Source organism: Phyllopteryx taeniolatus, chromosome 16 (genome assembly GCF_024500385.1).
Source record: "Phyllopteryx taeniolatus isolate TA_2022b chromosome 16, UOR_Ptae_1.2, whole genome shotgun sequence".
NCBI lineage: Eukaryota > Metazoa > Chordata > Actinopteri > Syngnathiformes > Syngnathidae > Phyllopteryx > Phyllopteryx taeniolatus.
In genome coordinates, this window is record NC_084517.1 from 1,296,269 (window position 1) to 1,324,080 (window position 27,812).

At 39.8% G+C, this 27,812-nt stretch overlaps 2 protein-coding genes across 12 annotated transcripts in view; both read left to right on the forward strand.

Moving 5' to 3' along the window:
• ube2z (ubiquitin-conjugating enzyme E2Z) overlaps positions 1–4,304 on the forward strand; it is a 28,421-nt gene extending 24,117 nt beyond the window's left edge. Inside the window, exons 5-7 of one of the 2 annotated variants that reach the window (XM_061749009.1) lie at positions 233–345; positions 434–524; positions 3,683–4,304. In XM_061749009.1, the coding sequence (XP_061604993.1) occupies positions 233–345; positions 434–524; positions 3,683–3,859 (381 nt within the window). In that variant the 3' untranslated portion in view covers positions 3,860–4,304. The remainder of the gene's footprint in view (positions 1–232; positions 346–433; positions 525–3,682) is intronic. The other variant, XM_061749010.1, reaches the window with a different exon arrangement.
• Positions 4,305–9,958: 5,654 nt separating this feature from the next.
• LOC133466255 (oxysterol-binding protein-related protein 6-like) overlaps positions 9,959–27,812 on the forward strand; it is a 35,538-nt gene continuing 17,684 nt past the window's right edge. For 2 of the 10 annotated variants that reach the window (XR_009784903.1, XM_061749775.1), the window contains exons 1-7: positions 18,510–18,701; positions 21,989–22,191; positions 22,699–22,842; positions 22,955–23,008; positions 24,321–24,434; positions 24,535–24,702; positions 26,401–26,542. Coding sequence is in view for 9 of the 10 variants with exons in the window: in XM_061749775.1 (XP_061605759.1) it covers positions 22,036–22,191; positions 22,699–22,842; positions 22,955–23,008; positions 24,321–24,434; positions 24,535–24,702; positions 26,401–26,542 (778 nt within the window). In the remaining variant the exon portion in view is untranslated. Of the gene's footprint in view, positions 10,109–13,091; positions 13,264–18,507; positions 18,702–21,988; positions 22,192–22,698; positions 22,843–22,954; positions 23,009–24,320; positions 24,435–24,534; positions 24,703–26,400; positions 26,543–27,812 lie in introns of those variants that run through there. The other 8 variants (XM_061749767.1, XM_061749773.1, XM_061749770.1 and 5 more) reach the window with 7 other exon arrangements.

Genomic DNA, 27,812 nt, shown 5'->3' on the forward strand with positions numbered 1-27,812 from the left:
TTTTAGCATCAAATATCAGAATAGGACCCAAAAATCCCATAGCAGTTGGGCTCTACTTCTCACAATACAACAACCCTGGACAAAACAGCCTTTGATGGGAAGTGTGAAAGGGGCTCCAAGTATACAGTATCTCGACTACCATGTTGTGTTGCACAAAAGGTCAGATTCTAGAAACTTTGCACATACTGTATGTAACACATTGACTTGACCGTATGTCTGTGTGACTTTTCAGGAGCGACATCCAGGGGACAGTAAGACCTATAACGATTGTATCCGTCATGAAACCATGAGGGTTGCTGTGTGTGACATGCTGGAGGGCAAAGTTCCATGTCCTGAAGCTTTGTGGCAAGACTATTTACATTCCCATCTCTTTAGTACTTCCTTTCCACACGTTCACCTCTGACCCCTGCATATCATTTGTGTTTATTTTAAGGAGTGTGATGGAGAAGTCCTTCCTAGAATACTATGATTTCTATGAGGGAGTTTGCAAAGAGAGGCTGCATCTTCAGGGACAGAACATGAAGGTGACTACTTATATTTCACTTATTACCGATAAACGGTGTGTTAACAATGACCAGTTATATCATCAGAATCATCTTTATTTGCCAAGTATCTAAAACAAAATTGTCTCCGGTACTTGGAGCTGCTCTAGTACGACAATAGACAGCCATTTTGACAAATACTTTTAAGACATAAAAACACACTTCGGAGCGTCACTTAGCCTCTAGCAATTTAATGGCAAGAGGGAAGAAGCTGTTGGAATGTCTGCTTGTTTTAGTTTGCATTGATAAACAGCGCCTACCTGAGGAAAGGAGGTGGAAGAGGCGGTGACCAGGATGTGGAATGTCCAGGAGGATTTTCTATGTTCTTGTCTTAGTTCTGGAAGCGTGCAAGGTGGGTAGGGGTGTAGTGACGACGGTAGTCCTGATTGTCCGTTGCAGTCGGCGTTTGTCCTGTTTTGTGGCAGCACCAAACCAGACTGTGATGGATGAACACAGGACTGATTTGATGACTGCTTTGTAGAACTGCCTCAACAGTTCCTTTTGGCAGGCATGCTTCATCAGAAGCCGCAGGAAGTAAGATGGAGTTGATGTTGGTCTCCCACTTCAGGTCCTGAGAGACTGTAATTCCCAGGAACTCGAAGGTTTCAACCGTTGACACAGGGCAGTAGGACAGCCTGCTTCCTGAAGTCCACGATCATCCCTGCCGTCTTGAGCGTCTTCAGCTCTATAGGTAGTGTCGGCTGCACCAAAGCTCCAGCTGCTCCACCTCCTGTCGATACGCATACTCGTCACCGTCTTTGATGAGACTGATGACTGTGGTGTGGTCTGCAAACTTCAAATGTTTGACAGCCGGGTGCCTGTAGTCATTCAGACCCAAGATTGCAGGTTTCTTGGGGACTGGGATGATGATGGAGCGTTGGAAACTGGAGGGTACTTCACACAGTTCCAGAGATCTGTTGATCTGTATGAAGACTGGAGCGAGCTGGTCCACGCAGACTTTGAGGCAGGATGTGTTGAAACAGGAGGGTACTTCACACAGTTCTTGAGAGTTGTTGAGCTGTGTGAAGACTGGAGCGAGCTGGTCCCTGCAGACTTTGAGGCAGGATGGGGACACAAGGTCTGGGCCCGCCGCTTTGTTGATCTTTTGTAGTTTGAAGATGCATGTCGCATCCTGTTCATGAATGGTCAACGCAGAAGTCAGAGGTGCGATTGTGGTCGGTGGTAAGGCTGGGTGGGTGTGAAAGTGTCCTTTTCAAATCTGCAGTTGAAGGTATTCTAGTCGTCAGCTAGTCCTCTTTTGTTCTCCGCTTGGGGGGGGGATGGTCGCTTGCAGTTGATTCGAGATTTTAATCCTCGGCAGACTGATTTAAGGCCTCTTTATACTCCCGCGCTCGCGACAGTACTCTCATTGCATCATGTGAGCGACGGACTGGGCCGCCTGGCCCCTATGTGACACTCGACACGCACACGGCACAAATTATCGCCGCGTGCAGAATGCCGTGGAGATCATCTCTCGTTATTGGTCCGTTTTAGTCACATGCTGTGATGACGTACTCAGCTTTCCCCATGGTTTCCACATACCATCTACGCCGCTGCCTTCTTGATCGATTTTGCAATATAATTAAATGCATCATCTCGTCATCTAGGTCCATTTGTTCTAGCAGGCACTGTTCCACGGTCGCCAATGTTGTTGCTTTGTTCCTTGTTCCGGAAAGCTAAAACGGCTACCGGAATTGGCCAGAAAATGTAGAGGAAACTCCACCCTGTGGTGTCCTAGCCAATATCAGCCGTAGCGACATCCCCGACTCAGACTTTGAGAACTGCAGCACATTTTCAAAATGGCGCGTGTGGGTTGTGCTAGAGTATAAAGGCAAACTGCGCGCGGGATAGCCACAGTAACGTCAGCGCAGCGCCGAGTATAAAGAAGCCTTGAGAGTTGTTGGCAGTAAACTGTTTTCCTGCATAATTTCTCTTTGCGTTGTTAATTTCTTTGAATTCTCGCGCGATTGTACAGGGCTCTGTCACCATATTAACCTCCTTGTTACGAACTGACAGCTGGCATTTTTTGTATGTCAAAAGTATTTTTCATTTTGCATGAAAATTATTAAATATATGTCCTGTGTTTGATGCAGTTTTTTTCTGTTGCTGAAAACTTGAAAATTAGATTCAGGCCTTTAAATGTGGTGATGATTCAATCGCAGTTCTCCATGCAGCAAAACAGACAAAAGGCATGTTGTTGACCCTTTCAAACATGGGCAAAAAAATAATATATATATATATTTTTTTTTTTCCACTAAACATAAATAAAAACAGAATACAATTATTTGCAAATCATGTTCAACCTATATTTAATTGAATACACTACAAAGACAAGATATTTAATCTTCAAACTCATAAACTTTGTTGTGACTGTAAAACATGTCTTTTACAGTCATTGCCACTTACAAGCAGTAAGTTTTACAGATTCTCTGAACCTTTTGATTATGATATGGATCGTAGATGATGATGAACCCTAAATTCCTTGCAATTGTACGTTGAGGAACATTGTCCTTAAACCGTTGGACTATTTTCTCACGCACTTGTTCACAAAGAGGTGAACCATGCCCCATCTGACTGAGCAATCCAGGGAAGCTCCTTTTATACCCAATCATGGCACCCACCTGTTCCCAATTAGACTGTTCACCTGTGGGATATTCCAAACAGGTGTTTGATGAGCATTCCTCAACTTTCTCACTTTTTTGCCATGTGTCCCAACTTTTTTCAAATGTGTTGCAGCCATAAAATTCGAAGTTAATGATTATTTGCTAAAAACAATAGTTTTTTAAATAAGTTTGAACATGAAATATCTTCATGAAATATATATCATGAATATTGTGTATTCAATTAAATATAGGTTGAACATGATTTGCAAATCATTGTATTCTGTTTTTATTTATGTTTAACACAACGTCCCAACTTTATCAGAATCATCTTTATTTGCCAAGTATGTCCAAAAAGTATGTTCATTGGAGTGGGGTTGTACATCTGAAAGAACCGGTGGAAAAAACACTTGATAGACAGTATTGCCATGACAATTATTAGCGTTTGAATTGTTTCCATCATACATGGGGCGCAACTCAAGAATTTTGTTTGCTGATTAAAAACATCCACATAGAATGTCCTCTGCAAACCCTGTACAGGACCCATTTGGAGAAAAGCGTGGTCGATTTGACTATCAGCGCCTGCAGGCTCGACTCAGCGCCATTCATAGACGAATACGGGAGAAACGTGTGATGAGCGATCCCAATGATGATTCTGACTCTGAAACCAGTTCCTCTGAGACGGACCCTGACAGCCAGGGCAGCATCCAGCCATGACTGTAAAACACGGGCCACTAAGAGCGGACACCTTTTTTGCTTCAAGATAAAACAAAAAGAATGTTTAATAAAATATTTCCATGTTGTATGGTTTTTGGGGGAAAAAAAGCGATGGGGTTGCTCTCCACAAAGTGAACATACTGCAGCAAAAGAACTCAACACTATTCAGGAGTCAAACACTGGCAAATTTACCCCTTGTGCTACTTTTGTAGCTTACCAGCTGTTATTTTAAATTCATGTTTGGACTGGAAGAGGCTGTGCAGGTGTATTATACATAGTTTAAACATTCCCTTGTGCTTATGAAAAAGTACATTAAATGACATTGCCATTTAAAAAGAAATTGGTCAAACAAGTAGCACATTGTCTTTTGATGATGTCCCTCATCTGTTTTTACCATTTCCATTTAAAAAGAAATTGGTCAAATAAATAGCACGTTGTCTTTTGATGATGTCCCTAATCTGTTTTTATTTTAAACCCACACTGGGGGGGGGGGGGGAATCTGGGGCATTAGGTATTTAATCTTGATTACTACAGACATATTTATACAGATACACACACACACACACGTGTATCATCCATGCAAATCGGTCACCTTTCGGCAAAATTTTCAGTTTTCAACTCAAAATAGGCCATTTACGTGAATCGTATCGATCCGATCGAGTTTTTCCTGTGGAGGGCGAGATAAATCACAGGAGTTTAAGAGGAGAAAAACACTCGCTGCTTCTGCTGTTAAAAAGTAATGGTACTTATACTCCGTTATGTTAAGAAGTAACAGTACTGTTACTCTGTTACAATGATCTGTCGCTCGCTACTTTTATTTTTCAATTTTATTTATTGCTTAACTATTTTGGGCGCGAGACTTCGACTTCCGCATTGGGCGCTGTTTACGCCAATCAAATTTTAGTTCAATCAAACGACATGAAAGTCAAATGACCTCACACGTCAATTGGGCGGCGGCACGGTGGTCGACTGGTTAGAGCGTCAGCCTCACAGTTCTGAGGACCCGGGTTCAATCCCCGACCCAGCCTATGGAGTTTGCATGTTCTCCCCGTGCCTGCGTGGGTTTTCTCCGGGCACTCCGGTTTCCTCCCGGAGGAAGCGGCTCAGAAAATGGATGGATGGATGGACGTCAATTGGGCTTCCCGTGCATAGGTATTAACATTCGATAAGACGGCCCCACTGGTTGCTGTCGGCTGATTGTTGTGCCTACGTGGTGGACATGTTGGGAAGGTCGTCGTTGCCATAAAGCAGGCATGCCCAAAGTCCGGACGCGTCCAAATTTTCTCCGGCCCGAAGCATCATGTCAAAAAACCAATAATGCGTGGCCCGCCAGCACAGTTTACCACAATAAACAATACACACACACACAAAAAAGCCATTTTGTATTTCACCAGAGGGTGGCAGTAGACCCGTGGCCGCACTCGTCGCGTGACCCTTGTGTGAACTTTTACCCATGTGGTATGTTTTTAGCCCATTTCTAAAATGGCAACTGAAACTAAAAAGAGGAAAGTTGACAACGAGGGCCGCCGTGTCCAGGACAAGTGGATTTTTTCACTGACATACGAAAGAACTGCAACGAGTTCGGGGTGTACCCCGCCTCCTGCCCGATGACAGCTGGGATAGGCTTCAGCACGCCCGCGACCCTAGTGAGGAGAAGTAGCTCAGAAAATGGATGGATGGACGAAACAACTGTGTCTGCCTAATTTGCCAAGAGACTATGGCTGTTTTCAAGGAATTTAATATTAAGAGGCACTACCAGACGAAACATGCTATGACAAGCTAACGGCGAAGAAACGTGCCGAAAAACTGAAGCTGCTTTGATAGCACAGCAGCGCTTTTTCACAAGAGCCCCTGACTCAAATGAAAATTCTACAAAGGCGAGCTACGAGTCTCAGTGAAATGATTTTTTTGTGATGATCAAACCAGTTTTGTCAAATTTCAATTTTAATATAGTCACTATATTATTCTTTGTCAAAATGCACTGGGATGTGATCTGTTAAAACAAAATGAATAAATGTTTCTAAAAACATTCCGTTAACTTTCATAAAATAGTTAATTTGTATTTAATTTATTATTATTTTAACCTTTAACTATCCTGGTAATGCAATTTAAAACAGATTCTCATTTGCAATATCGACCTAGCTGCAGACAGCAAAGTGATGTAGTTACATATCCATCCATCCATTTTCTGAGCCGCTTCTCCTCACTAGGGTCGCGGGCGTGCTGGAGCCTATCCCAGCTGTCATCGGGCAGGAGGCAGGGTACACCCTGAATTGGTTGCCAGCCAATCGCAGGGCACATAGAAACTAACAACCATTTGCTCACAGTCATGCCTACGGGCAATTTAGAGTCTCCAATTAATGCATGTTTTTTTTTTGGGATGTGGGAGGAAACCGGAGCACCCGGAGAAAACCCACGCAGGCACGGGGAGAACATGCAAACTCCACACAGGCAGGGACGGGGATTGAACCCCGCACCTCAGAACTGTGAGGCTGACGCTCTAACCAGTCGGCCACCGTGCCGCCGTAGTTACATATTTACATGTTAATTTACAATGGTAATGGTTCGAGGAATGTCAGCCCGAATGGTCGGCCCCCATACATTTTCATCTGACCAAATCTGGCCCTCTTTGCAAAAAGTTTGGACACCCCTGCCATAAAGGCAACGGCGCGCCACTCGTGTTTCATTTAGACGAACAAAAGCAACAGCTGTAATGTATTTGTCTGGCACTGTCTGCCCAAAGGTGGATATTTCAGATCACTTGTAGCTTGAGAAAACACAGTGTAGTAAATTGTAAATGTTTTTTTTTTGTGTGTGTGCTATTTACTTAGTACTTATTTCACTGTGTACTTTTTACTCAAGTATTTTTCGGAGGGCTACTTTTTAATTGAGTCACATTATTGTCAAGTAACAGTACTCTTACTTGAGTACAATATTTGACTATATACCCACCTCTGGAGCGGACATCCTCTATTGCTACTCTTACATTTACGCAACATTTTTGCTCATCAGATGAGCCAGTGTCGTTTTTGTTGCACTTGTATTTTCGCTTTAAGGTAGTGTGGGTCGTGGCCCTGGTTGTGGTGCCAGCGGAACCGCAAATCACACATAACATCGGCGACGAGCTGATCCGCTAGTACATCTTGTTTTAATTAGGAAACACGCCTACAATTATCTAATTAGTGTACGGATGTTAATGGTAAATGTATTAAGCGACGGAGCGATGTTAGTTCATTCTATTTTGTGACATAATCTGTAACTTCAAATTCAGAAATGGCCAATAAAAAGAAAAATACTGTACTTAATTTTTTCCTGGAGGATGCGTTTGGGATTATCCTTTGAAGTTGGTAATAGTGAAAAATAAAACAATGAATTATGTAAAAATAAACAAATACTTGAAATTGTTTAAACTATAATTGATGTAAATTAACTTTTTGAATGGTTGAATGAATAAACTTTTCCATGATACTAAAATTTTTTGGAAAGGGTCTGTATATCCATCCATCTTCTGTTCTGGGGCCTATCCCAGTTATCTTCGGGCGAGAGGTGGGGTACACCCTGAACTGGTCGCCAGCCAATCACAGGGCAGATAAACAACCATTTGCACTCACATTCACACCTACAGACAATTTTGAGTCCTCAATTAACCTACCATGGATGTTTTTGGGATGTGGGAAGAAACCGGAGCACCCGGAGAAAATCCACACAGGCACAGGGAGAACATGCAAACTCCGGTGGGCGACCGGTTAGCACATCTGGCTAACAGTTCTGAGGACCGAACTTCAAATCCGGCCTCGCCTGTGTGGAGTTTGCATGTTCTCCCCGTGCGTGGGTTTTCTCCGGGTATTTAGGTTTCCGCCAGCATTATTCAAACATGCATGGTAGGTTAATTGAAGACTCTAAATTGTTAGTTGTGAATGTGAGTGTGTATGATTGTAGGTGCCCTGCAAGTGGCTGGCGACCAGTTCAGGCTGTACCCTGCCTCTTGCCCAGAGTTAGCTGTGATAGGCGCCAGCATACCTACGAGTGTGGTGATAAGCGGTACAGAAAATGGATGGATGGATAAAGGGCCAGAAGTATATTCGCGAGAACATCCCGTTAGAGGTCTAACTCAAAAATATATTTAAAAAAGTCATATTGTCATGGTCTGTGCCCTCCAGTTCCTTTTTGGGAATTTGGGTGGCGCTTTGTGCCTCGCCTTTCACTCACTCTCTCCCCAGCAATTATCACTTCTCACCCACGCACCTGTCCTCCATCAGCACTCATCACTGCCTGCATATAAGCCTGCCAGATCCAGGAATCCAGTGCTGGAGTATTTACGCTCGTTTGTGGTACACAGGCCTACTCTCATGATTCCTTCTCGTACGTTCAGATTGATTCCTTGGCGAACTGCAATTCTACTCCTCCTCTTGTGTCGTCCTCTGTCCCCAGTGCTCCTTCCGTATCTCCTGCTTCGCTCCCCGCTCCAGCCATGCCGTCAAACTCTTCCACCTGCCCGCGCTCCCGCACCTTCCTTGTTCCGAAGGACCATCATCACTCCTTGGATATCCTACCCCCTGAGTTGCTAATTAATAAACCATTCTCATCTACTTCCTCCACCTGCTATTGAGTCCAGTCCAAAAACCGTTTGATACAAACCATGACATATAATTTATATACAGCTCAGAATTGTGACATTAAACCCCATGAACATTGCGTTCAACTAAGTCAAACCATTAGCACACTAAACCGATATATAGACCGACAAAACATAATACTGTATGCTGTTGTACTAAGACCAACCATTCAACAATATTGGTTTAGTCCTAATTAGATGCGTCTATTTTATTTTAAGAGGCGGATGTGCTAACCGTGCCGACACATGTAAAACAACAGAAATGTAGTTTTGTGAATACTTTGAATACTAATATATGCTATGTACAAACTAATGTAAAATCCTCTGTGTCCTCATAGAAGTAATGTTAATGGTTTTCCAGTCAGTAAGCTATTCAGTAGCACCTTGGCTTTATATAACATGTAAATGACAACAACTAACTTTTCTCATTCCAATTCTCTTACCTGTAACAACATAAACAGTTTCCTACGATTAAATGCAGCAAAAATGAGGATTGGTAGTAGTGTGTTGGTATTGAGTGGTTGAAGTAAATGTGCTACATATCCTGGTTTAAACCGTGTACTTACACCACGACAGCATTTCTTTCTTTTTGTATTGCTATGTACAGGTACCGGTCAGAACCCAGTTCAGTTCTGAGGAACCCGGGTTCAAGTCCGGCCTCGCCTGTGTGGAGTTTGCATGTTCCCCCCGTGCCTGCGTGGGTTTTCTCCGAGTACTCCGGTTTCATTACACACATACCAAGAACATGCACGGTTGGTTAATTGGTGACTCTAAATTGCCCGTAGGTGTAATTGTGAGTGTGAATGGTTGTTTGTTTCTGTGTGCCCTGCGATTGGCTAGCTACCAGTTCAGGGTGTACCCCGCCTCTCGCCCAGAGTCAGCTGGGATTGGCTCCAGCATGTTCGCGACCCTAGTGAGGATAAGCGGTACAGAAAATGGATGGATGGATGGATGGATGGATGATTATAGGCTAATATGTGTTTAGAATAAAAACTATAGCCATTTTTCTGTACTCAAAAGAGCGATCAGAGGATGATTGCAACATAACCTACGTTAACTTGTGGAAAATGTTGACTTGGAAATACAGTAGAATGAGCTATAAACAATGCATGGTCTCTTTCTGCTCCAGAGAAATTTGCAATTCTTGGTGTTTTTAAAATGTAAAAAATATGTATATTTTATGGATTAAAATTTGTCTAAATATCAAAATAGCTACAAACCAAAACAATGTGGAGAAATACGAGTTTAAACCATATATTTTTTTAAAAAAACGCATTATATGTTAATACATCTATTTAAATATAGGCTATGTACTATGTACATAGACGTAGCCTATAAGAAATATTTGAGATGACCAATTAAAATGTCTTACAGAGACGTTCATAATCATGTGGTTATTTTTCTGAATATTTCAATTAAAAGAAAGTCTAAGGTACTTTGTTTTTTAAAATCATTATTATTCATTAGATTATGTCTGTATTGTCTGAGTGATTTGTACATACGAGAATAGCCACTCCCCTCCTGATCCCATGGTGCACCTGGTGGTAAACTCAAATTCAATCTCCTCCACGGTCTCAAACAACCGCTCGGACGTGTTGGGGATCAAATTGCGTCAGTCGGCTGCTGCTTTCCAGGTAAATCATTGTCTCAGACTTTTAAGCCACTTTAGAAAGGATTGGTATTTTCGTCAGGACTCCTGACGCCTTGCGTGCTCTTAGCTGGTACATGCCTTTAAGCACCAATTCTTTTCGTCACTCCACTCTTCAACGTTTAATCACACCGCCCTAAAGTAGTAATTCCACACAGACAAGAGTAAATACTTTTACTCTTGTCTGTGTGGAATTAGTACTTTTTAAGTGGGAAGATTTTCATACAAAATGTGTTTCACGTGTTTCTTTGCTGTAATTAACTGTTTAACTTCTCCATCGGCACGCAGCTGCGTTTTTATCTGTCCTTTTTCGGAAAGCAACCTAAGGGGATCGTTAAAGTGGCTGTATGAAAATTCTACATTAATGCATTTTTAATGAATTCGTTCAATTTTGTTGTCATTGTAATGCTGCCCCGTTCCGGCTGTCCTAAATATTACAAGTAGTCCTCAACTTGTTGCTTGAAAGATTTTCATTGTGTTCTTTAAAAAGGGAGGTAGTTTCTGAGCCCTATGAGGGAACCGGTCTGTTCGGATCACTCACTGCTTGTCCGAGGTGACGTCAGACGTACAAGATGTCAGGAATGTTTCATTTTAGATTTCAGGTGTATCCAAATTCATAATGGCATTGGTAGCTTATTTATGATTTTTTTTTTTTATTAAGCTCTCCATATATACACACAAAAATAGATGTAGGCTACGGTATAGGCTTTTAAGTTGTACTATAAACTCTGTGCTTACATTAGAAAACTTTTATTTATTTTACAAACGCACACTCGTTGACTTGATAGGTTAGGGATAGGCTCTCATCTTCCCTGTGGCTCTGATAAGTGAGACTGGATTGTGCCTTAAAGCTTCACTTCAAACAAAGATAAACTTGTGTTAGTATTATTTGGCATTAATACTCTAGTTTGCGAGACTCTCCCAAATGAATGATCATTTTAAACTCTGTTTGTGGCAATGTTGGATGTATTTGTAAAAGTTCTCTTCACTTGACTCGCCAGACCACATACTTATCATGGATAGTGTTACTGTCTTCAAGACTTACTGTCTACAAATTCTGTAGTGTCATACCAAGTATAGTATATGAAGTAATGTTAAGTCAGACAGAATTTTAGTACCGGTGCACCTCCCCCAAAATTTAAGGAACTGTTTTGTGGGCTGTTGAAAACGAGGTTTAAATTTTTTTTGGGGCCCAAAACCAAACAATATATGCGGAACAACTCATAAAAAACCTATACTCATAGACATAAAACCGATCATACTCTCAGCGTAACATAGTGGTGGTATCATGCTTTGAACATGTTTTTCATCAGCTGTATTGCTTTTAAAGTCAAATTAGGATATCTAATACAGCTTTGTCCAAGGGGGCATTTTAAAAATCGGCTTTGTCTTTTCTTGAACATACTTAAAACTAATCAAGGTAGGTTAACATACACCAAGCAGTTAAACATATTTAAAGAAAAAAAGTTTGCTTTGTATTGTAGGTGATAATGTAAATTATTAGTATACTGTGATTATTTTTGGAAAATTTAACATTCAAGATCCTGTAAAGTGTATTAAGAGATTTGTTTCAAAATACATTGTACATGTTTGTATATATATGCTGTAAATGGAGGACTGATTGAGAACTGTGTAGTACTCAATAGTGGTTAAACTGTTTTTCACCATTTAAGTTTTTAATAATTTTGGATGGAGGCGTGGCTAAAACATCGCCATATGAGTGAGTTGTCCCTTTCCAACAATATAAAAATGTTAGCGCCTTTGTTAGAATCAACAGTTAGGTGTAATTGTGATGTGCAATTAGCTAGGTAGCTATGCCTACACCTAGGGGTGCACGGTATAGACGGTAATTTAGGTAGATGGTACGAATTTGGCGGACAGTATAGATTTAGACTCGACTGACCAATCGCGAAAATGCTCGATGATGATAAAGCATCCATTTTTCCAGGTCGTAGTACTGGTATTTGGTTGAAAGTTGAATGGGGCGTGGTTTCAGCGGACACGCCCATAATGTAGAGTGGAGAGAATGGCTTGATTGTTCGCAATTCTTAAGCCTCATTTAGAATCTTCTTTTTTTTATTTTTTTATTTTTTTTTATATAAATCACATTTGGCTGGCTTCTCTATGGTGTGTCAAATTTAGAGGACTATCACTTTACACTGACTCTTAAACTTTACTTTTTTCCTTTTCAGTGTGGTTCTAATGCTCTGTAATGTTTTGATATGGGCTGACTAATATTATTTTCAGACTATGACATGACCCAAAACTAGATGCGCTCCACAATTGGTTCCTGGACCTGACATTGGCAAATGCCCTGACAAACACTATGGGGGAAAGTATCCTGACACACTACTTAATCAATTATTAATCAGTCTGGAGTTATACTAGATCCCTTATTTCTTCTGAATTTGAATTCTTCTTCTAAGCACCTTTTTGACAATTGTATGCTTTAATCATCATGGAAAAAGTTTGGGGAAGGCCAAGCTCCAGCTTGACTGTGCCACTGTGCACAAAGCAAGGTCCAAAAAGGCATGTGATGTGTCTAATGTGGAAGAACCTAAACTGAACCCTAACTTCAACCCCAACAAACACCTTTGGGATGAAATATAACAGAGGGTTAGGGTTAGGGTTAGTTAACAAGCTCACCTCCTAAATATAACAGGTGAGCCATAAGGACCGCTCTCAGGTCCAAAAATCAATATATTTAACATGATGATAACACCGGCACGGTGGATGACTGGTTAGAACGTCAGCCTCACAGTTCTGAGGACCCGGGTCCAATCCCCGGCCCCGCCTGTGTGGAGTTTGCATGTTCTCCCCGTGCCTGCGTGGGTTTTCTCCGGGCACTCCGGTTTCCTCCCACATCCCAAAAACATGCATTAATTGAAGACTCTAAATTGCCTGTAGGCATGACTGTGAGTGCTAATGGTTGTTTGTTTCTATGTGCCCTGTGATTGGCTGGCAACCAGTTCAGGGTGTACCCCGCCTCCTGCCCGATGACAGCTGGGATAGGCTCCAGCACGCCCGTGACCCTAGTGAGGAGAAGCGGCTCAGAAAATGGATGGATGGATGGATGGATGATGATAACACCAATAACACCATTTATTTTGCTGTCCGCTACTACATTTTGGACACCTAACGGTAAATACATTTTGGCATTAAAAGTTTGAAAAATACTACTTTACAATATTTTTTTTTCTCTCAAACAATTATGAGCTTATGATAGATAACTGCCAATAATTCAAACACTCATATCGGTAAAATGAATAGATTTTCAAAAGGAAATTCATTAGGCCACGTCTTTATAGTTATAGATCAAATTTTATGAAAATGACCCACATAGCATATCTTCAAGATATTTGAACCATTGACAAAACAAAAAACATTAAATTCTGTCAATTGGATCTTTGAAACATGAACTCACTGGGACTCATTTCATTGTCTAATGATGTCACAACAAAATACGTGAATAAAGTTGAATGCCAGATGCCTAGATTACATACAGTATCAGCCTTGTTTTGTTCTATGTGCACCAATAATTCAAACACTCATATCGGTAAAATGAATAGATTTTCAAAAGGAAATTCATTAGGCCACGTCTTTATAGTTATCGATCAAATTTTATGAAAATGACCCACATAGCATATCTTCAAGATATTTGAACCATTGACAAACAAAAAACATTAAATTCTGTCAATTGGATCTTTGAAACATGAACTCACTGGGACTCATTTCATTGTCTAATGATGTCACAACAAAATACGTGAATAAAGTTGAATGCCAGATGCCTAGATTACATACAGTATCAGCCTTGTTTTGTTCTATGTGCACTTGCACGTTGCAATCACTGTGATAAAATGTAAGTCAACAGGATTTTAACATGTAGCACTGAAGTCATCCAGTTTATGCTCTTGCAACTGATAAGAAGTGAGTGATGTGACATGATTTGTTGTGATGAATCTTTACTGAACACAAACCAAACCGGTCGGGACATTGTTTACGAGACAATCCACGGATTCTGGGTGAATAGAAAAACTCTACGAGTAAGCAACCAATTTTCTTGGTGCCTTGCATGTATATAAATTCTTTTTGGTTCCTACTTTTTATAGTTTTTGAGCATATATTTGCAATAAGTGTATAGGGCTGATTTTTATATTTCTATTCAAAGTAAATCTTGTTATACTTTAGGTGCATGTATGTTAGTTTTTTGTTCAAATTTCTTTTAGCAATATCAGAATACTGAGCATGATAATTTTCTAGTGTATGTTTGTGTGTGTGTGTGTACTCAGGCACGTGCACAAATAGACCCTTAGTAGTGCTCAAGCATCAGCCCAATTTCCCCTGGTTTAGGAAAGTGCCCTTCGCCTGGAGCCCCCCCTTTTTTTTCTTTTTCATTCAAAAATATTGAAACATTTTAAAAATTCTCCCTCTATCATTTCACCTCAAGTGTTTTGATGGGTATTTATTTGAGTTCTTATGAGAATTGTACCCCTCGCTGATCCCCAGTCCTCACAAACCACTGCCATTTGATCGGTGTTGTATGGACTTTTTATATCCGTTTTAGCTTCCCTTCAACACCTTTGTAAGTTTGACTGTTGATTGTGTTCTCAGGAAGTTAAATACATCTACTGTTTTGTGAATTTTGCCAGTGGGTGTGCTTTTTGTTTGGCTTGAGCACCTGCCCCCAAAATTGTCTTTGCACGTGCCTGTGTGTATTTGTATGAAGGCGTCTGTAAATAATGGCATGTACTGTATGCATGTAGCTGTGTGCTGTAGTATTTTTGACTCCTTGGTGAGTTAACGGTACGCTATCTCATTAGCGACATGTTAAAGATGCCTGCTCTACAACAAATACATTAGAAATGGTAAAAGGTAGCATTGCACATATGAGCTATGGTGAATATAATGAGTTATGATAAATCCACAGTGGAATAGACGGTACACAGTTTATCGACATTAATTTGTGCAATACAAATGTAAATTAGAGATGAAACAATATGAACATTTCATATCGCGATTGTGACCAAAATAATATTGGGATTATAAAATAACTTATAGCAGCTAGTTAGCTAACAGGCCAAGTAACTTAACACTTAGTCAAGGTAACAATGCCATGATAAACATTAACCGTTACCGCATTTAAGTTCTACATGGTATTTCCCTTGTCTGTCAACCATACTACTATTGTATGGGAGCTGCAGTGTTTTGTTTATAGTAGCTACTCAGTTGGCTGTACTGTCTGTGTGAGAACAGGCTGATCACAATTTATGAGGGTCCTTCTCCATCACCAACTGTGGTCGCTTTTTCTCTGGGGGGAGTCCTTCTTGTAGCACAATACAAAAATGTTGGAACAAAATAAATGTGGCAAGAAGTTATCCAAGGTTGAAAGGTTGTTCGCAATAGCAGACCCCACCCCTAAGGAATAGGTTCCTGGGCCATCTCTAAAGCCCTATCCCCGAGCAGGGTCTCCATTTGGCTGTGAAAAATGATCAAACTTTATTTTTGGAGGAGTTCCTGTGATGTAAGAACAGGGGTGAACTACCAAATTCTGGGGCCCACGCCAAAACAACCCCCCCAACACCCACTCGCACACAAACACACACTGTATTCTGTCCTTAAATTGTTTTACTCATTTATGAGCATCAATGTAATCAATAACAAAAGTTTGTTTCAAAATTATTAGGATAATAGTTAAAAATAGCAGTTAAGTCTGTTTAGCTATATAGTGCAATAGCAGTAGCTGTTTAGCTAACTTTTATTTTTTCCATATTGGACAAGGAATTAAAAATAAAAAAGGTGGTAAACTACCTGTCGAGCAGAAATGCTGCTAAATCTGTCATTTCTGACGCTTGAGTTCCCTCCACCACAAGAAAGCCAGCTCATATGTTTACCCTTGTTTCGTCTTGGGATCTGTCCATTTCCTACTTTCGTCGCTTTCTGTTTGCTAGTCTTTTCACCCCCCCCCCCAACAAAAGGGTGGATATTTTGCCATAGTTTCATCAAAGCTCCTGAAAACAAAGGAAAGTGTAAGGCTGCAGAGATGTGTCCACTGTGTGCCCGCGATTGCATGGCAAGCAATTGACACCCTCGTTGGACAAGCCCTCTGTCTCTGATTGTTTGTTTTTCCTTGGGTGCATTGGTTTCTTAAAGATTAAATTAGAGGTACAAGATGAGTTCAGAGAGGGCTGATCTTCTTATAAACAGATAATTTTAGTGATGGCCTACTGTCAGGTCATACTGACAGTTTTAACAAAAATGACAAAGTGTTTGTTTTTAAATTGCAAACTTCCCTTTACTCAAATAGCTTGTTTGCTGCTATGACCAGCAGATCAGGCATATTTGGGGACAGATTTGGAAAATGGTATATGATTAAGTTGTGTTGTTAAACATAACTGCTGTGAAACATTCATTGAATAACATGTTATTGATCTGATTCAGATAGATGCTGTCTTGAAAGCAGAGCGCAAACTCCAGTGTAGTCCAATGTTTGCTGCTTCTTGCAGCACGCACACACACACCAACTACTTTATCATTCACTCCTACCAGGTGGAATGAAGCATTTTGCATGTTTGTAAGGTAAGGGGTAAAGTTCCTGCTGTGTGGGTAAGCCTTGAATGACCAACTGGTTGAATCCAGTGTATGTGCAACCTACTCCCGTGTTTGGCAAAACATGTCTAAGCACTTCCTCCCTGTTCGGGCGAATGGCGACATAGTGGCACCTTTTAAAGGTCTGCAGTCTTTTTAAAAACAAACTGTCGCCACAGAGCCATTAAAAGATGCAAATATTCAGTGTTTAGGCTTCATTTGTGTTTCCATGTATCATATTTGTATAAACGAATATGTACTTAACTTTTGTCTGAAGCCATAAAGGAAACATTTTAGCAAGTTTGGCTTCAAACAATCATATAATCAAACCGTAGTCATGCTCGTTAGTTTAGTATACATTGGAAGTCAGCTATCCCATGTTTTTGGTTTGTTTATATAGCGTATTGATACTTTGGTCAATCTGTTCTCACTCAGTTACCACAATACACTAAAAAAAAAAAAAACCTATAGTATTTACCCAATAAATTTAGGGTAACAATTTGCAGCCACTTTAATTGGGTAAATTTAAACCACATATTTTGGTTGAATACCTTAATTCAATAGCGATAAAATGCTTAAAAAACTTGGATAAAGTTGACCACATCTTTCTGATTACATTTCAACCACAGCACCTGAGTTGAGGTGGGGGCTAGTATACTTTGTGTTCCTCAACATCCATGTTCTCAGTACATTTCACTAATGCAGGTCTGCCTACTGCCTATTTTGGCAGAATCAAGTCTTTCAATGCAAGTGTGGTGCCAATTAACTTATAGAAAGACTCAGCTGGCCAATCAGTGAGATGCCTACACAGACATCTTCCACATTATTGTGAGCATGGCTGAGGAAATGAAATGCACATATAGCCTACTAACCTAACCTGACACTCATGATACAAGCAGGAACATATCTAAGTAATAATCATTTAGCTAAGCTTGTTTTCTCATACGGTGCCTTTTTCTTTGTCGTTTTGCTTTTGTGCTGATTCGCTATTTAACAACGAATCAGAGTGATTAGTTGTCACTGATGGGCAACGCCATTTTGTGCTGGTGAGTTGATGACACGTCAGCCAATTAGTGCGGCATGCATGTGCCACGTGATGCATATTGTAGTCCCAATGGCTTTTAGGTGGATTTTACTAAATTTTTCTTGGTAATACTTTTTACTGTTGTCAAATAGGTAGTGTAGGTGAAATGTGCTAAAATTCTTAGGGTACTTTACCTAGCTAAAATAATGTAAGTTTTAGAGGATTTTCATGGATTCTTTACCACACTCCAAAATAATTTTTTACAGTGTAGAAATTACAACAGTTCCTGCAAACTTGCCACAGCAATGTAGTTTACAGGTAAGCTAACCTAGCATTTTTGCTCATTTTATTTTGCTCAAGACATCCACTAAAAAATTACCCAGCTATTTGCTGGTGTACTGACACTTTGTAAATTCTTCCGGATAGTTTTGAGTTGAGTAACATTGTTTCCATTCATCAACTGATTTGGACCAGATAAAATGATCTATAATTATGTATATACTACTGTTTGAGCAACAGTTTCGTGTAAATGGGAATGTCACAAAGATATGTATTTGATTATAAATTATAGTTGTTGCATACTGTAATGCTGCTCTTTTTCTTGTACCCAGTTTTGCTTCAGTCTAGTGAGTAATCCTTTTATAATATAGTTGGATCTTGTGGTGCAATCTTATTTTGTTCTCCTGATGACAGACCTGGCAGGCCTGTTGGGTAAGGTAAAGAACTTGTCCACTTTCAGCCCCACCCAGATACTTGCTCCTCTTTGATATGCACCTGTCAGGCAAGCACATACCCACTCAGGTGTGCCCTTGCTCTTCATGTTGAATTGAGTTGTCAGAGCGTAATTTTATGCTGTAGAAAAGTTCATGGATTTTTGTTTTTGTTTTTCTGCGCTGCGATTACACTTGGGAAAAGCTGAAGGCATCTTGTTTGGACTGTTTGACGCCCAGATAATCAGACAGACTGACAGGTGTGTTTCAATTAAATAATTCGGTTTGTGACTTAATTTTAAATGTGCCTCAGTTTGATCATTGAGCACTTGCTAAACATATTTTAACAGTTTGTGTGAAGGTCTTATATTAAGTAATGTCTTATATTAAGTAATATTTATAGTACTTTGAACTATAATTTCAGGATGATTTAAAGAATCACCCAAATTTTGGATACAGGTTTCTAAATCAGCAATATTTCAGGAAAGGATATATTTGAGTGATTGAATACTAGCATTTTTACAATTGTGTGTATGGAATATTTAAAAATGTTTTTTTTTTTTTTTTGAACAGAACTAATCATAAGATGGAAAACATGCCTTTTTAATTAATGGATTTATGTATATGTATATAGTCACCCTTGGGTGTATTTTGTACTCTTAAGGCAAAAGCCCTGACTAGTATGAAAGTAGTACCTGTAATTGGCGTCAAGGAAGTGCATTTTGAGTGATACAGCTCTACTGTTTAAAATCCACATGTTAGGGTGAGTAGAAATTATGGCGAGTCTTCGTGGCGTTTGTTTTTGCTCTGCTGAGTGGCTGTTCAACAGCTCATTTATTTTTAAATGTAATGTTGTGAGAAGTTTGAAATTAGTGTTTTGGTATCCTATTTTTTCTGTTTAAGGTTTAAACTCATAATTTATAGTAATAGTGTGTGTGTGTGTGTACAAACAATATAGCTGCTGTACAAGTGTGTAGTGGTTCTCAACTTGTCACCCTGGGACACGTCCTTTCCTATTGTTGCAAAGTTGCTACCCAGTTTCATAGAAGTTAAGAAAAACAAAGACTCTTTGGTTTATAAATAGCCTCTGAAAATACATGCAGTATATTTCTAAATGCTGTTTGAAATTAGTTTGCTGTACTGCCAAAGGCATATTGCTTGCCATGATGTCTGCAAACCAAAGGCTGAGCTGCACTATATTTGTTTAGAGTAGAAAAGTGGCTAGTGCTAGTGTAACATTTCTTGTCACTTTCCTGTTATGTTTCTTGTGGGAATTTTTTTACTAACTATATGCAACCCACCCAAAATGGATCAGCAACCCACTTTTTGGTCCCGATCCACCAGTTGAGACTCACTAGTCTAGTGATTTTGCAGAAAATTAGGGTACCTGTGGAAATTCTCAGAGTAAAAGTTCTACAAGTCCACTATGCCTAAGAATAAGGAATTGCACTCAGGAAAGAGACATTTCCTAAATTTTGTAGCCACTTGGGCCAGGATCTTCGGCCTTTTATGCGCCTCAGAGAGTGAGGCCGGGCCCCTTTGACCAAACGTAAGGCAGACGCACCTTTTAGAATTTCATTTTAGGATGATTTGTGGTTTAAAACCAGTGGAATAAAATAACATTAATTCCCAACTAATGCACCATTTACACACCGTTTAATCTATGCAATGAGTGTTTCAACCTTATGTAGTGGCTAATAACACTTACTGTTTGTTTGTATAACATTTGTGTTTGTTTTGAGATAAACACAAGCATATTCGGTTGGAAAACAAATTTAACAAGCAGATTCAAATTCGGAGAAATGCAATCACGAGTGACATTGGTGTAGTGGTAGACACTGGGAGCATTCATGCAAAGTTCTTAAAATTTCACACAACATTCAAATTCGGTGAAGCTGGTCCCGAGTGTTGTCGCCGTTGGCAGTAACCCTCCACCGCCAGTCGGTGTCACTGGTGTGGTATCCATTGTCCCAGAGGTCTTGAGTTGCATTTCACAGGGCAAATGGTCCTTTGAACTTTTATCTTGGCAGGCGGGACCAGCGGCTTTTTGGGTTGGTATCTTGAGCCCTGCACAAACAGGGGGTCTTCTGTTGAATGGGAACCCATGTTTCTTGGGTAACTGTTGATTGATTTAAAGTCCGGGTGAGAAGCCAGGTTTTCTGGTCTCTGCTTTGATGAGCTCCTTCAGACTGGCTGGTAATTCATTTAGCGTTCGTGTGAGATAAACCAGGCATCCCCGTGACCGTCTGTCTTGGCGTAGGAGCGGAGACAGGCCATCTGGCGAGAGCATGTCCGTTACACAACCTAGTGTCCTCCTTCGGGATTTCTCGTGTATAAATGCACATCCCCCCCCCCCCCCCTTTAATGTCAAGTCAATAGTGTGCATTATACATGGGTATAGGGGAGAATGGGATGGGGGGGAGAAACTTTCACATTTTATAGATGTATGCCACCATCTAGAGTTTATGAAAAAGCTGTACACTTTCATTCCAATATGCCACCTAGAGGTTATGAAAAAGGTGTTACCCTACACTTTCACTTCAATATGACAGGGGTACGTGTGACTGCGTACATGTACAGTTGTGCTCATAAGTTTACATACCCTAGCAGAATTTGTGAAATATTGTTTTTTTAAATACGACTGACTGAGCAACAACCGTCATTAATTTCTTTAGGGTTATGTTATGTTAAATGCTCAAGCTTTTCTGAAATGCTTGAGTTTAATTTGAATCCCATTAAAATGAAAAACATTTCGCCTGGCCCTTCATGTTTTCTTTAAAGAATTGTAGCCATTTTATTCTGCCTGGGTAATCAAACATATGAGCACAACTTTGTGTTTTCTTAGTTACTAAATAAAAGTAGGGCTGTGAATTTCTAAATAAGAGTAAATAAGAATTACATGTTCAAATAAAGTTCTTCAGAATAATTCTTTGAAAAAACTAACAAAATACATATAATACTTCATGTTTTGACCATATTGGTAGAAGCAAAATCATGCCTTGTAAAAATGCATTATACATGGGTAGAAGGGTTTTCCAGAATTTTGAGGTCCACTTTGCACATGCGTATTATACATGGGTGCGCATTATACATGAGAAATTCCGGTATTTGTTTAACTTTACAACTAAGACAAAAATACGCAACAAAATGGGTTGATTTTTGTTTTGTTTTGTCATTATCTTTGTCTTGTTACAATTTAATACATTAAAATAAAAATCGGCAAAAAATGGGCTTTTTTTTTTTTTTTTTTTTTTTTTTCCCCCCCCCATTTTGAAAAAGGCTATTAAATCGGCCAGACTATTGCCTTGACGGGCCCTAGTTAAAATTCCTGATTCTAAAATTACTGTTCTGTTTATTACAATTATTGTAGTTATTTATTTAGGGGTTAAAGATGATAATTTATGCATTCATTGTGTGGAGTTGTTTATTTAAATTTTTCAAGTTTACATAAGGGATATTTGTTTCATGTATCCAGTAAATGTAATGAAAATCTGTGATTTTTGCTCAGTTGTAACCCTCGTCTGTTGCTTCTTTCTACCCTCCACAGTGCCTTTTACTGTGTCGTGACACACACCCAGTCGTCTTAGTCCTGTCATGCTAGGCATGACATCCATGGACCCTCAGGTGTGCCCGCCCCCGCTTAGTAGCAACCAGTCATTGATATCATGCCTTGACAAATCCCCAGCCAGCGCATACAAACCTGGCCACTCCAGGAGCAGCAGCACTGGCTCCTCCAAACATTCAAAGCAGGTAACTCAACTGCAAAATCTGGTTACCAATTTTTGTAAATGTTTAAGACCCCTTTGTCGCTTGCCTGAAGTATCTTTTTCTTTTTTCTTTTTCCCCAGACTTTTTGTTGTTGTTTTTTTAAAATTTTTATTTATTTAAAAAAAATTATGGGTTTTTAAATGTAGTTTTTAATCTAGTTTGTTCTTTGAGAGATTAGACCTCAATTCAGGTGCATTTTCAATTATTTTCAAACTAAAACGGTTAGCTTATATACTGGGGTAGTAAAATGTCAAATGTTTTACCAAAAATTTTTAAAATCGAAACTATTCTAAGTATTTGACGTTCCATCACGATCCTTTGCAAACAGTAAATATGGGCAGTGTTTTTTTGTTTTTTTGTTTTGTTTTTCTCATAACCTTTCCAACAGACAGACAAACCTACTTGTACATTTGTGTGGAGACATTAACTTGCTGGATCTTATTTTACTCTGTGATTGAGTAATTTGGTTACATTATGTACTTGATGCAGTCTCGTAACTGGGAAGTGATGGAGGACTTGCAGAATCTGGAACAGAATTCTGTTCCTGGCACCTCCCTGGATTTAAGTATTCCTGGGATATGTGAGGGCTTTTTGATGAAGAGGAGGAAATACCCACTAAAGGGCTGGCACAAGGTATGTACAGCTCTAAAAAATGTTTGAATTTTTTGGGGAAGCTCTAAGCCCACTTCAACATTTGCTGAAATTGAACAGATTTGTTTTGTAAATGATGTCTTTTATATTTCAGAGATACTTCATGTTAGAGAAGGGAATTCTAAAGTATTCAAAGACACAGCAGGATGTAAGTAATTAAGTATATGCAACTTCACTCTAAATATTTATCTTGTAAATATGTCATTAAATATAAAACAAAAAATAATCAAACAGGTATGCCCATTCTTGAGGTATTCACTCACTGAAATGACTCATGAGGGAAAAGTAGCCTACTAACCTGTCCTGGATGTACAAAAGTTGAAGAAAAGATGATTTATGTGACACTATGACCTGCTTGCTTTTGAATGATTAATAAAAGCACCGATGGACAGTAACTAAGTCATGCGCATTGGTGTGGTGTGTGTCGAAGGGGGCACCGTTTTCTCTGGGCAGAAGTCACAACATGGATGTGGGGGGGGGTTTGCGTGCTGTGTGTGCGCTCTGGCACCTGCCCCTTTTCCCCTTGATGCCCAAAGTGCCTTTTTGAAAACCTGTCTGTGGCCTTTCAACTCTAAAATGTTAACTCTGCCAAAAAATTAATTAAATCCCCTTTTAAAATGCCGTTCTACACATTTCCGACCTGTTCTTTAGTGCATCACCAATGGTACGCACACAAGCAGGGGCTTGAGTGTACACGATAACGCTGGTCTTGGCAGCAGAGCTGATCTAATCTTCAACAAACGAGTCATGTAAATTGAGTCAGACTGTTACACTTTGATAAGGTAGACAATTTGGCAAATTAATTGGTAATGTAAACGTTAAGGCGGCACGGTGGACGACTGGTTAGAGCGTCAGCCTCACAGTTCTCAGGACCGGGGTTTAATCCCCGGCCCCGCCTGTGTGGAGTTTGCATGTTCTCCCCGTGCCTGCGTGGGTTTTCTCCGGGCACTCCGGTTTCCTCCCACATCCCAAAAACATGCATTAATTGGAGACTCTAAATTGCCCGTAAGTGTGACTGTGAGTGCGAATGGTTGTTTGTTTGTATGTGCCCTGCGATTGGCTGGCAACCAGTTCAGGGTGTACCCCGCCTCCTGCCCGATGATGGCTGGGATAGGCTCCAGCAAGCTCGCGACCCTAGTGAGGAGGGGGGGTGACTTTAGTGAGGCGTTGGCAATGGCCCTGGTTATATGAGCTGGCTGGCTCCCTTTATGCTGTACAGTACAATTTAAAACTAGGTAAAAGAGACTTGATGTTAATGCTGCACATGTTGAAGCAAATCACTTTGCGAATCTGAACTGAGACCACCTTGGGATCAAATGTTTCAGATGATTACTAATGACAATTGTCAAGATGATCCATGTGCAGCTCCATTAGTCAGAAAGCATCTCTGATGAAGCAGCAAATTGTTTTGTTCAGTGGGTAGTGGGATGATGAATTCTGTTTCTCATTCTATTTTATAGATCCAAAGAGGAAAAGTTCGTGGCTCGTTGGATGTTAGTCTGGCCGTTATGTCTGTTAATAAAAACTCTAAACGTATCGACTTGGATGCTGGAGACAATCTCTACCACCTTATGGTAATTGACACAGAGCAGCTGTAATGCATTTATTCAAATCAAGTTCTTTTGCACAAATTTTCTTTTTTTCTGAGTTGTCTGTTTTCTTTCTTTTTGTAAGGCCAAGAGCCATGAATTGTATTACATTTGGTTGACCAAGCTGTGTGCCCATCGTGTATTTCGCAAAAACGAGGCTATGAGCGTCCAACGTGGAGTGCTTCACGCCATCTCTCTCGGCCACAGTTCTCTGCCAGCTATGACCAATCTGGCCCAGAAAAAAAGAACTTCTGTGAGTAGAAATTTTGCACAAATTGTATTTTTAAATGTTTTTTTTTTAAAATATGTAATCACAAACTGAATGACCATAAACTTTTTCACCGGATAAGTTCTTTGTTCATCCTTTTTTTTTTACGCTAACTGACCACAGAAAGAAGAAATTGTATTGGGGTGAAAACTAATGCACTGGGCTGACTTAATGGTAAAAAAGTGGTGAATCAAATTAAAGGTTTTGCAGCATGACATGTCAGTGATTAAGTCTTCTTCTGGTCTTTTACCGTTTAGTAAAACGTACAGAGATGAACCTCAATTTTACAATGTTTTATGGACTGATGAAACAAAGATTAAACTAGTCTTTACACGATCAGGAGTTTTGGGGCCGATCACCGATCAGCGAGTTTATTAAAAAAAAAATAAAAAAAAACGATCACAAGATGGAGGAATGTGTCTATTTAAATGACCTGTTCATTTACTGTATATACTTGTGTACTTAATTGCTCAAAAAATTACATTTACAATAAATGTATTTGTATGTTCCTCTATTTATGCCTGTGAGACAGTGACAGACAGAACAAATGAATAGTCCTCTTTTAAATGGCAGGAAGTAAATACAGTAACTTGCATCCACTTTTTGTGACATTTTTGTTTGTTGGTGTGCTGTGAGATTTTTCATTTATAAAAGATGTTCCTTGGCTCCATAAATGTTGGAAATAACTGCTCTAGTCAGATTGTGTATTCTAATCAGTCAGGTCAAACCAACATTACATGACAGAAATAATGGGTGCTAACTTACTGTAATTAAATTACTTGACCCACACTGAAACTTTAGAGCATGATTCGACAGAACGGCGGCATGTTTACATCCAACCGTTCATGCTACCGCTCGCTTGCTAGGCTACATAACATTTTTGTTCCCTGCTTGCGAGCCATATCGTATTAAAGGTATGTGAACATACCTCAAGCAAGCCTTAAATGAATGTCCTCTCCTGTCCTGAGCACCAGTGACCACCAACACGTTTTCCCCCCATTTTGTCCTCAAAATATAGTCGGCACGATCCACTCTTATTGTCGTCGCCACGGTAATGTGTATCCGGCCGTGTTTGCGTTGACAAGATAAAGCCCAATGATCGTAAAAAACGGGATGCGGTGGTATCGGAATACAAGATTTTATTGCAGTAGTCTGACATAGTGCAATCTTGAAAGAGCAAATTTGTCTTGTAGTCTGATCCGGGTATTACGTGTTGTCTGTTCCACACCACCTACATGTTTTTGTTTTTTTTTTAAATAACTTTATTGGCCGTCAGATATTTACAAGACTACGCCAAAAGACACGCGACAAGGCTAAGAATAAACTAGCTTTTGGATTCAAATATACTGTGCACGATGGAAACGCGGATTAAATGTCATCTGTGGAGCCGATCAATGACGTCAGTGATCGGATCGGTGAATTATGACATTAAAGCCGATCAGCATAAAATGCTAATTACCGGCCGATACCGATAAGGCCGATAAAATTGGTGTAAAATCCAGATTAAACTTTCCGAAATAAAGGATTGTTTCATTATCCCAAACATACAAGCACTGGATGACTCAATAGAAGTCCGCTTATTGGGAACAAATCACGCCTGTCAGTCACGTTTCAATACATTTTTACTAGCTTGTTTTACCAAACATTATATGTGCTCACAACTGTGATGGTGATATTCTCTAGCTGCCCTTCTATGCCAGCTCAGCATCAGTGTTCCAAACTGAGATGGGAAGCCCATCCCTTCCTATTACCTCCCATCCAGCGGTGACCAACAAGGTGTCAGCCTGGCTGCAGCAGACAAATGACATTGATGCAACTTCCAATGGTGAGAAACAGCTGGAATCTTTATATCCAAGATGATGCACCTAGAGTATGTACAGTTGTGGTCAGAAATTTAGATCTTTAACTCTTAATGGGCATTCATGGCGTAACTTTCTCTATTCCCCACAGGCCATAATTATTCATCGAGCCTCAAATATATACAGGTACATACAGTACATCAAACCTGATTAGTAAGCTCTGCTGAAGTTTCTATAATATATTTTAATTTGAAACACCCAGCCCTGTTTACTAATTGATCGTGATTGACTGCAGAAGGTAGTTTCTCTTTGCCAACATAAAACTGATTTTTGCTAGCACTCATTCGATAAACCAATAGTCAGAACAAAGGAAAAGTCTAAGGAACTGACTGAAGATCTAAACAGGAGAATTAAATGTATTATTTTAGATTGAAGAACTTGTTTAAAAAAAAAAAAAAAAAACGGGTTCCAAAATCATCAGTTAAAACAAATGGAAGTAAAGGTTATTAGGCTTTGTCACCACCTGTCTGTGGTTTGGAGTAAGGTTTTAAACTTTCACCCTCAGATGATGATGGGGATGTTCAAGAACAACCCAGGAATAAGCCTGCCATGAAAGGAGAAGCATTTTTGTCTCCTCTCACCTTGCAGGACTGTGTGTGTGATCTTGTTCTATGGGATGTGCAACACAAAATATACAATGAAGTGCTAGTTGATTTTCCCTTTAAAGGTTATAGTAAATGCCTAAAAAAAAAAAGTAAACTGCTGGAATACCTATCAGTGAACAGTTTTACATTACCGTGGGGTGACAATTTGCCGACAAAGAAAGAGACCCTTGTTCTGAAATCAACAACTTCAAACTCAATTGAACTGGGGCTGTTTTGTTGCCAGTGCTAGTGGAGAACAAAGTGGATGGAATAATGAAAGAGGATTACTACTACAAATTCTTCAAATTCAATTCAAATTAACAGTCGGCTGAATAAATGAAACTTTGACTCAGTTGGATGTCCCAAAGTTTCCAAACACACAGTTTTTTTTGGGAATGGATAAAGCAGACTAACCTTAAGCTTCATTTAATATTTGTGGACTATACAATACTTATAGGCATGGGTCAGTGCCAGGGGCAAAAAAAACAAACAAAATTACCTCACCACATTCTGGCAATAAATGCATTTCAGGCTCGAATAGTGGCCAAAGCTTGTTGATTTCTACAGAAGTGTGCCTGACGTGAACTAAATATCAGTGGGATTGTTTGTGTACTGCATATTTGAGACCATGTATAATTTTGACCCTGTTTAG